This window comes from Erpetoichthys calabaricus, chromosome 2, assembly GCF_900747795.2.
Source record: "Erpetoichthys calabaricus chromosome 2, fErpCal1.3, whole genome shotgun sequence".
In the NCBI taxonomy this organism is placed as follows: Eukaryota; Metazoa; Chordata; class Cladistia; order Polypteriformes; family Polypteridae; genus Erpetoichthys; species Erpetoichthys calabaricus.
The window spans coordinates 140,071,449-140,082,890 of NC_041395.2; the positions used below are offsets into that span (position 1 = coordinate 140,071,449).

General features: G+C 39.1%; 1 protein-coding gene across 3 annotated transcripts in view; it reads right to left on the bottom strand.

Annotated features, from left to right (window-relative positions):
- The window catches only part of usp13 (ubiquitin specific peptidase 13), a 355,954-nt gene that overhangs the window by 205,583 nt on the left and 138,929 nt on the right, over positions 1–11,442 (bottom strand). For all 3 annotated transcript variants that reach the window (XM_051923946.1, XM_051923945.1, XM_051923944.1), the window contains exons 5-6: positions 5,247–5,389; positions 4,023–4,207 (exon numbers count right to left, since the gene is read on the bottom strand). In XM_051923946.1, the coding sequence (XP_051779906.1) occupies positions 4,023–4,207; positions 5,247–5,389 (328 nt within the window). The remainder of the gene's footprint in view (positions 1–4,022; positions 4,208–5,246; positions 5,390–11,442) is intronic.

Below are 11,442 nucleotides of genomic sequence, written 5' to 3' on the forward strand. Positions count from 1 at the left end.
AGCTGCTTCCTGAAACAACATGCTGCAAGGTGCTTCGCATACTTAAAAGCTCGAAGGGCACGTATTGATTTTTGATTGAAAAACAAACTCTGTCTCTCTCTCTCTTTGTCTGCTCCTGACGGAGGGGGTGTGAGCTGCCGCCTTCAACAGGTTTGTGCCGCGGTGCTTCGCATACTTAAAAGCAAACAGCCCTATTGATTTGTTTGCTTTTCTCTATCTATGTGACATTCTGTGCTCCTGACAAGCACTCCTTTGAAGAGGAAGATATGTTTGCATTCTTTTAATTGTGAGATGGAACTGTCATCTCTGTCTTGTCATGTAGCACAGTTTAAACTTTTGAAAAAGAGACAAATGTTTGTTTGCAGTGTTTGAATAACGTTCCTGTCTCTCTACAACCTCCTGTGTTTCTGCGCAAATCTGTGACCCAAGCATGACAATATAAAAATAACCATATAAACATATGGTTTGTACTTCGCGGATTTTCTTATTTCGCGGGTGGCTCTGGAACGCAACCCCCGCGATGGAGGAGGGATTACTGTATACATATATATATATATATAAACACATATATACATACATATTTTATATATATATATATATATATATATATATATATATACATATACACATACACATACACACACACACACACACACACACACACATATACAAGGGGTGTTCAATATTTTATCTACCCAAGTATGAAGACTGTAGCAAACATGTTGAAAAAATGCAGGTTGTGACATGTCTGAAGGTTACTCATGCACAGATGTGGCTCAGTACGAGTCTAACAATCTAAGAGACAGGGTGTCAGGAGAGTCAGGAGAGTCCTTCTGCAAATCAAGTAAGCTTCTTCATGACAATGCACCAGTTCACATGTCACGTCAATCACAGGCTGCCAACAGCTGAACCACCCACCCTACAGTCCTGACATGGCTCCCTCAGATTATTTCCTGTTCTGAATTTTGAAGAAACCCCTCCGTGGACAGCGGTTTTCAAGTGATGAAGACGTCAAGGCAGCTGTGACATCCTGGTCTGAAGGTCAAAGAGAAGATTTTTTTTCAAAGGGGTTAAAGTTATTGCAGGAAAAGTGGATAAAGTGAATGGAGCTATCAAGGGACTATATTGAAAAATAAAAGAATTTTTTTTTTTTCTTTCCTGCTGAGGTAGATAAATTATTTCAATGCCCCTCATATACAGTATATATATATATATATATATATATATATATATATATATATATATATATATATATATATATATATATATATATATATATATATACACAGTATATTTGCAGCTGGAGATCCACAAAGGAAGAAAATGAATCACGTATCATAAAGTGTGAATTTCCCCTTGGGATTAATAAAGTATCTATCTATCTATCTATATATCTATCTATCTATCTATCTATCTATCTATCTATCTATCTATCTATCTATCTATCTATCTATCTATCTATCTATCTATCTATCTATCTATCTAAAGTAGTTTTTATTCCTGAGCTTTCAGCCCCTACCAGGGGCCTTCATCAAGTTTAGGTCAGGCTGAGATTTAATACGTTTAATACATATGTTTTAGCACAAACACAGTGGTAGTGCACAGCTGTCATTCCTGCCTCACAGCACAAGGGTCTGCAAGGAGTCTGCATGTTTCTTCCATGTACTTATGGACTGATTGATATCAGAAGCGTGTCATCGAGTTTTCACTCAAAAAAACTGTCCTTGTTTCTTTTATTACCACATACAGTAAGAGCAATTAATTATGCAGTAAAAAAATCTATAATGGGTTTGTGGTATTCCAATCTAATGTATCACACATTGTCTTTTTAATTTTCTGGGTATATTTTTATTGTTTTAGCAGAGAACAGTGGTGTGTATGTGGTTTGGCTCTTATTAAAAATAATTAAAGACATTTATTAAAAATAGTGTAGTATAATCACTTCAGATTTATTGTTATGTGTACAAGTACAATGAATCTCATATGTGCTCTTTTCATCATGCTGTCATTTGGCTTGCATCACACACTCCTTGGTATGTCAGGGTCTGCTTTGGGGGCTTGTCAAAACTCCACCCATGACAGCCAATGCTAGCAGAGGAGAAAATAGTACAACAAATTTTTAATAAAATGTATTTTTTCCAGTTTAATTCTGGCGTTGTCACAAGCCTGCCTCTGAAATGCAGAAAGCATCAACTCTTCATAATGAGACCTGGTACCCACTAGCTCCATAAAACACAAGAGCAGGTTAGGTTTTTTTTTTTTTTTTTTTAATTTATAAAATAAAATATGCATCACTTTAGAATGCAATTACATGTGGCAAACTAATATATACCATGATAGCAAAGAAATAACACTGACTTAAAAAATATCAAACTTAACCTTTAAGTTTATAACTAGGCACCACCTAAAATGGGGATAACATGTTCCACTTCTGGAGACAGGCCTACTTGGGCTCTACCTGAAAAAGTTGCATGGAGTCACTAAATGAACTCAACAACTGCAAAGCAAAGAGTGACAGATGGATAACAGATAATGGTAGGATGGATCCAGACATATTAGGCTTTATCAATGGAAACTGGCTCCTAGAACATAACCTCTCTGGCAGAGATGGAGCAGTAACTGTTGATGAAATTAGACTAGATATTGTTGGACTAATCTCTATGCACAATAGTGGCTTTGGAACAAGACTTCTCAGACAAAGGTGCTCTCTTCCCTATTGATTGTTATAGAGATGGAGTTTGCTCCAATGGACATGAGGGTTGCTCATTGTGCCTTTGACTTGCACAGAGGAAAACTAACTGTTTTCCTCTGCACCAACTGCAGATTTAACCATGTTGGAGGCAATTGATTTGGTCCTGGAAGATGCTACTTTTAGCTAAATCTGCAAATCCTATTGGAAAACCTCAACACTCCCGTCATTCCTGTGGAGGAATGACGGAGACAATTGGAGTATTGTAATTATGAAAAATTGTCTACCTCACCTTAGCCTGAGGGAGTGAATTGTTATTGGATTTCTGTGCAAGTAGCAGGTTGTCGTAACAAACCCCATACCCAGATATAGAAATGATCATGAGTGTACCTGATACCAAAGTATATCAATGATCTACTTTATGGTTATTTTATGTTATATGACACCATAAGAACATGTGTTCAACAGATATGTAAAACATAAATGGGGTATGGGTATGCTGGGAATGGCTACTGGGTGCCTCTGTTCATTGCTTCACTTCTAGAAAACAACCTTCTGTAACTCCAAATAGGTCCAGGACATGGGACTCTGAGCAAACACAACTGAAGACTTCCATGGCAGAGGCAGCTGCTAGAAAGTATGGTTTTTAGCTAACCCAAAGGTTGTTAGTGCCAGCCCCAGGGACTGCTAGAGGACACTGGCAGTAAATGAATATGGCAGGTTCAAGAATGTGGACCTCTGAGCAACTTTAGCAGGAGGATTGTCATATTTGACCAGCAGGTCCAAAGCTGTTGCAGAGGGCCTAAGTTAAGTTCTGTGTGTGTGGGTGGGGTTTGGTTAGTCTGTGGAGGTTATATGCATGTGAATGAGTAAGTTTACGAAGATTTTTTGGCAAACTGTCCAATGGCCCCAGAATGGGAGCAAAGACATCACCATGGCCTTTCTCAGCAAGGGTTGGCAAGGTTGATAGGATGAGGATATGGGAGGATTTCAGAGTAGAAACTCTGATCTCTGGATTGATAGGAAACAGCTTATTTCAACGGACTGAGAGGAATCAACGGTGGAGATTTAGGCATGCAGTTTGGGCTTTCATGGAGGGCTTTCCTGAAGTGGAGGTGGGGGGAGGGATTATATGAAGCAATCACTAGTATGAGAAGACTCGTGACACAGTGGAAAGATTGTATCTCTTGACTGAACTGAAGCAATGCAAACAATTTTGTAAATGATTATGATTGATTATTCTTTGAAGCTTCAAAGTTCATTGTCATCTTGGTGCCTCTATTTTACAAATCATCTAAATAATCAAACAACAGAAGCAAAACAGAAAATTAACCTGCTCCATCAGGTGTGATTGATCCAACTCTGACTGCCAAGGGATAGTTTGTTTCCCGATAGTGGTCCAAAGCATGCCCATTGCCTCCAGTCCCATCAAAGAACCACTTCCCACAAAGGACTGAGCCATCTGTTAAGTTCAGCCATAAATTCTCCTGAAGCTCACACTTGGAACATTTCCAGCCACTAAGAAAATATCAATAAAGGTATGTAGCATTTTTCAAATTAATACATTTGGGGATGTAAACAGAGAATGTTAACTTTTTAACAACAATTTTACATTTTTGTAAATATATATATATATATATATTTTTTTTTCAGAAGAATAATTATCAGCACACATGTAAATTATATCTGAACTCAAAAATTATTTTTGTATTATAAAATAATCTTGTATCATAGAGAGTGGATTAACCTACTTTATTTTAAATATTTCAGATATCAACACTACTCAGTCTTTACTTCTAATTGACTGTTAATGTGCATTAAATTACATATTATTTTTGTCTGGAAGTATAATAACATCATTTGTCAGTCAGTCATTATCCGACCCACTATATCCTAACACAGGAGCCAATCCCAACCAACACAGGGTGCAAGGCAGGAACAAATCCCTGGGCAGGGCACCAGCCCACCGCAGGGCGCACACACACACACGCATACCACCACATACCAAGCACACACTAAGGACAATTTAGGATCGCCAATGCACCTAACCTGCATGTCTTCAGACAGTGGGAGGAAACCGGAGCACCCGGAGGAAACCCACACAGACATGGGAAGAACATGCAAACTCTACGCAGGGAGGACCAGGGAAGTGAACCCAGGTCTCCTTACTGCGAGGCAGCAGCACTACCACTGCGCCACCGTGCTGCCCGACATCATTTGTTTTTCACTGAATTTTTGACTGCCATCCTATTTATTCTGTATTTTAAATGGATTACGCTTCTAATTTCTAAGGAATCAGAACTGTCAATGTGTCCATCTGTTATGCATTGTTCTTTATTAGGTCACATATCTTACTTGCTTCTATACAATTATTTAGATGGGAGTTTAAAATTACCACTACAGTTTATAAGTATATTATTAGTGATCTATAAATTTGTATCTTTCTACATGACAATTATGTTAACCAATCAAATTAGAAAAATGAATTAATTACTGCTAGTATATATGATAATAAAGATTCACCAGAATCACTGACTAAAACATAGTTGACAGATACCTGGGAGGAATTCTGACTCCATTGTCAAGTTGCTTCAAACTGATTGCATGCTTTGAAACCTGAATTTCTTCTTCCCATGAATCAGGGTCCTGTCTTCTATAGGGGGATTTGGCATTGAGAACTTCATCACAAGCTATTGTCACCTGAAGTATAAACAGATTAAAAAAAAAACCAACAATATTATTTTAATCCCTAACCACTCCTTCAGAACCTGCTACAAAGACAAACAATAATAACACCACCAGCACAATGCTCTTAAACTGACCAACCAATGAACTTTATTGTTATATTGACTTAAAATAGAAATGCATGCTGATAACATGTGTACTGCATTGTAAGGCTTAATAAGCTTTCACTCACAGTAGTGCATAGTAATGCTAATTTCATCAAGGGCAATGAATACACATAAAAGAATTGCCTTTCTGGACCAGCCGTCCAAGTGTCATACGTATTATCATGCATGCACTTCGGAGAATCTCCTCACTGGCTTCATCGAGGTATATGATAACCTTTTCAGATAGGAGGAGGTGCTGTTATTAACTTTCACTTGCACATAGCCCCACTGCTTCCAGTTTGTGCATTAGAAGCCTAGCTGCCCAGAAGGAGGCATCATTTCTAAAATGAGCAACCTACCAGAAGGAGCTCATGTGATCAACCCTTATCATGACAGCCAAAGAGTTTGCTAATTATAGTTTTCCCCAAGAGGCTATTTTTCACTTTGACTCCTAAAGGAGTGGTTTTTTTTGTTTGATTTGACCCAGCATTAACCGGGATGACCTGTTTGGTGTCCCCCTGCTGCTCCAACTTGTCATTCCTGTACCTGACCAGAGTATGGATGTGGTGAGTCATGTTTAATTTCTCTGATAACATTTTATGAAATTTATCTTAGCAAACTGGATTTGAAATTTGTGACATCAGTTCTCAAAGGAGTTATATAAGGATCACCTGTGATCCACAGGCCTGAGTGAAGTAAACCACAAGGTGACATTTCTTACATCAGATCAAAGTTACTTTTAAACTTCTCAATTGTGTTGGTCCACTCTCTAGGTATTTATCTACAAAGACAAGATGATGCTTGGCATCCACACAATGCAGTGAACTGAGGTGCATGAGATACGGAATTAAAACCCACACCATGGAGCACAACATCTGAATTTTCGCAACTAATGCTTCATTAACTTTCTTATGTGTGGGAAGATTCACAATGAACAAGAGAAAATAATAACTTTATTACTGAACAAAAAGAAGAACTAAGCATGCCTCCACCACTGATTTTTCTGCCAGTGGCACTTTTCAATACTCACAGTTGGTGGGAGTCAAATTTAACAACTATTGCTGCTAGATCTTGTTTCCTTGAGGATGTCAGATTGTGACGACCATAAATTGCAGAGGTTGAAGGATTACACGACATGGTAATGACTTTCAGTACAGTTACAAATTTCCAAAGTATTGTGAGCTCATTGTAAGTAGACAGCAAATTAATAAAATGCATGACAGATCCTCTGCCTATACTAAAGCTTTCAAGACTAAAATAAACATTAAAAGTTGGATTAACAAGCCTCTCTTCTGTTAGCATGGTCCAAAACAATCACTTTCCCATCTTCCTCATGGCCACATTGTATGCATTTTAATTCCAGATGACCACTCATTGGTTATTGACTTTCTACAACATATGTAACCAACCCTGTGACTTAAGACAAAAATCAAACACTGTCAGTCGTAGGTTGACCTGTCTGACTAACTCACTGGGGATATCAAACTTACAAAAAAATCACCTGCACTAATTTCCACCACTTTTCTGCAATACTGTAATTGTATTAATAAGCTGTACGCTACTACTGGTAGACTATACATGCAACACTATAAACTTAAAAAAGGGGTCCTTGAGTGCAGGTTTTTTATTCCAATCCACTTTATTAATTCAAAGGCAGTTATTGCTTGTCAACCAATTTTTGCTTAAGCCACATTTTGGTATTTTATTTTAGTTAACTTCCTTGTTTAAATTCTCAAATTCCTAATTGTTTATATTAGTCTTAAGCAGCATTAACTGTTATTAATTGCTTTTGTTTTAATAAGCAGCTGCCACTTAGTGATGAAATACAAATGACAAAGGAATCAATAGTTCACCATTCCACACATTGGTTTCCAAGTTCATTAATGAGGGCTTACTGTAGAAGCATGTTTTCATAATAACCAACTTCTGCTTATAAACTGGACATCTACTAGTGATGCTCTGATCGATTAGCCACAGGTCTAAATCGGTCGATTTTCACAACAAAGGACTTAAATGGTGATCAGTAAATTGGTCGATTACAAAAAACAATTTTTTCCAGCATCTGCTTTTTTACAGTGCAAGGTATTACAGTACTTGTCTTTTTTTGCTGTGAACTTTCTGTAAACAGATTGCAGTCAGGCAGAATTTACCAAAGAGAGTAATGATTGGAATATTAGCCTTTACATTAAAGAAAGTGGAGTAATAACCTGGGAAAAGGGAATTGAAGGAGTCATTCTGTGTTATTAGACAAATACTTTAATGAATTCAGACCTTTTTATTTTGTCTTTTAGGTAAAAGAAACACTGCTTGTCTAAGTCAGCTCACATTTTCAATTAGAAAAAAAAGATATAGAAGTATTTAAAATTACTGCTTAGTAAACAACTTGCTTGCTAGCTTGAAAGCAAACTTTGTCTGATTTACTTGTAAAGTTGGTAAATATCATAGCCTTTCAATTTCTTGTTGAACATCTCATGAAAATTTGATAGATTTGTGGCTTTTTTAAAGGTTCAACTGTGTTTATAATCTGTTTGTGTGTACTGTTTATTATATGCTTATGTGTGTTATACAATAGGTTTTGGTAAGAAACAAGTACTGCATAATTAAAATGGTAATTCATTTTTATAATTACACCTCAAGAATTAGAAATGTGTAGCTGGTACAATGCAAAGGAAAAAAAATGTATTAATATAGTAAATGTATATTTTAACAGAAAAAAGCTATATGGAAATTAAAATGATTAACCTTCTATAAGTGCATGTATATTTACATTTTAGTAGTGGCAATATTAATTAACTGATGAGAACATGTGTATTTTTAATTAGATGAATGATGAAAAATACTTTTTTAAAATTAAGCTTTGTTTCAGATAAGTACATTACATAAGAAATTATGATATCGAGCAGTATCCATAGGTATTATAGATAGATACTTTCTCTACATATTTTAGTAGTTAAAACAGTATGTATTTTAAAGAAATGTCATTTATTTTAGTATTTGTACAGTTACTGAACAATATGCCTGCAGAATATATATTTACTAGTCAACCCACATAATTATGTATTGATGGGTGAACACCCTGAAAGTTCTAGGAAGTGAATGGCGATAGTAGCTGGTAGTATTTGGCACATCGCCACAATTTCTGCCTCACCACCATAAACTTCAGAAATATTCATGTAGTCAGCGTATTGTTGAGCAGACTTTATGACTATGCTTCCGTGACTAAGAACAACGGACGGCACATCGCCGAAGTTATCCCAATGTTGGCAAACAAAGGATACAGCCATGTTGTGAAGAGAGCAACAGTTTCATCAATGACTTTTTTTCAAAAATATCCGTCTGATAGAAACAAACAGTTACCTAATGCAGGAATTTGTATAACATTGAAAGAAGAGCTGTTTCCATGAAATACATGTGAAGCCATGTTAGGAAAATGAACAGTCAACGTGGCTCAGAGGTGCATGTGGACTGTAGCACAGACCAAAGTGACTCAGGACGTGTTTGGAAAATGAACAGTCAACGTGACTCACAGGTGCATGTGGACTGTACACCAGTGTTTCCCAAACTCGGTCCTGGTGAACCCCTGTGGCTGCAGGTTTTTGTTCCAACCAGCTTCTGTTTTTAATTGAACTCCTGGGCTAATTATGTGAACTGATATTTCCCAAGTTCTGTGTTTAGGGAACAATATTGTCATTATTAAGATACACTGAAGAGGGAAAAACTGCACAGAGACAGGGCAAAGTATAATGAAATCAACAAAAGAGAGTTAAGCATTTAAAAATATAGCAAAAGCAGAAATATTTTTAAATGTCTTATAAATGTAAAAACGATGCTGCTCTGCTTTTCTGAATGTCGAATAAAATAAAAAAAAAACAACTAATTAAATTAGATCAGTGCTATCAGGTGTTGTCAATGATTAGGAGTCCGGTTGGAACAAAACCCTGCAGCCACATGGGTTCACCAGGACCGAGTTTGGGAAACACTGCTGAACACAGACGAAAGCAATTCAGGTGAGTTGCAGCCATTATTCAGTGTTGTTTGCCTGGGTGTCTAATCTGCTCGACGGGATCAGAAATAAAAGGAAAACAATGTGAAGGCAATGTCACAGGTGTTCCTGTGGTATAGCGGGTCCACAGCTCCCCTTCAAAAGGCCATTTTTAAATAAATAATCACCGCGCTCACAGCATAGCGAGGGGCGTGGTAGTGTGGCTGAAACGGTTTCTGGGTGGAGTCGTGCTGTGGGCGTTTCTCACCTGTGCAGTGTGCGAGCGAGTGAGGAGAGAGAGAAAGCCGGTACGTTAGAACGAGCAAGAGCAGGCTCGCGGCAGCTGAGCAAACAGCCTGGGTGTTTGGCCGACACCCGGGGAGTAGTAGTTGTGGTCGCTTCCACTGAGATTACTTCGGAGAGCGGGAGTGACTGGAAGGTGGGAGACACTCCACGGAAGGCAGCGGGAGTCGGGATTTGGGAAGTGGTGTCCCTAACGTGAGAGCCTTGTTCGTTGGGGAATCCCAAGCCACTGTCAGGGGGAGCCGACCGGAACCAAGGATCGGTCAGGTGACTGACAGTAGTGGAGTCAGGCACAGAGAAGGTCAGCTGCTGAGAGAGCGTCTCGCCTGTTGCAGGGCCCGCATCGGTGAAGCAGGTGAGACGCTAATGAAAAAGAGGCACTGGGCTTATTGGTTTTTAAAGACTGCTTCCTGCATTGTGTTTTAATCTCAGTTTTGAAGGATTGTTTTAAGGATCCCATGATCTTAGAGTTGGTGTTTTTCTATTGTTGTGTTTTTTAAACTTTCACATTTCTTTTAAGGATCCCATGATCTTAAGAGTCGGCGTGCGTGGCTCTGTGAGTTGTCGTGCATGCTGCTTCTTGTGAGCCCTGGTTGGCTGCTTAGTGGATTGCGGCGTAGCATACACCGCATAATTATGTATTGATGGGTGAACACTTCCTGAAAGACACAGTTGTCTAAATGGGGTGGGTTTGAGGATACGACTGTAGGTGAATGAAAAGATGGAACTTTGGAGAGGGCAACATACAATTGTCCATGACTGACAATTGGAGGACCGCCGTCGCACGCTCATTCAGCGATTCACATCCGCGACAAACATGATATTTCTTAGATGGTCCTGTCACATCCACCCTCGCACTCGAAGCATACACACTGCCTGGTCATGTGCCCGGTCGCAAGAGCAACTCATGGAGACCCGCCCACCAACTCTAAGATCATGGGATACCTCTCACAAACTCTTTTACACGCTGCATACAGCGATTCAAATCCGCAACAAACAAACTGTTTTACACGCCGCATACAGCGATTCACATCTGCGACAAACATGCTTCTTCTTAGATGGTCCTGCTGCATCCACCCTCGTTCTTGAAGCATACAAACTGCCTGGTCATGTGCCTGCTCGCAAGAGCAACTCACAGAGACCCACCCACCAACTCTAAGACCATGGGATACCCCTCGCAAACTGTTTTGTACGCTGCATACAGCGATTCACATTCGCAACAAACAAACTGTTTTACACGCTGCATACAGTGATTCACATCTGCGACAAACATGCCTCTTCTTAGATGGTCCTGCCGCGTCCACCCTCGTTCTTGAAGCATACACACCGCCTGGTCATGTGCCCGCTCGCAACAGCAACTCACGGAGACCCACCCACCAACTCTATGACCATGGCGTGTAAAACAGTTTGCTATGGTGGATCGTCGTGCGTCGTAACCGAAAAGAATAATGAAAAGTCAACGTGGTTCAGAGGTGCATGTGGAGTGTAGCTGAGACGAATGCGAATGACGCCCTGTTTTGTGAATTGCTGTGTCCGAGTTGGAGGGCGTGGCTCTGCGAGTTGTCGTTGTATCCAATGACACAGTGTTTTGTGAGTTGCTGCGTCCGAGTTGGTGGGCGTGGCTCTGTGAGTTGTCA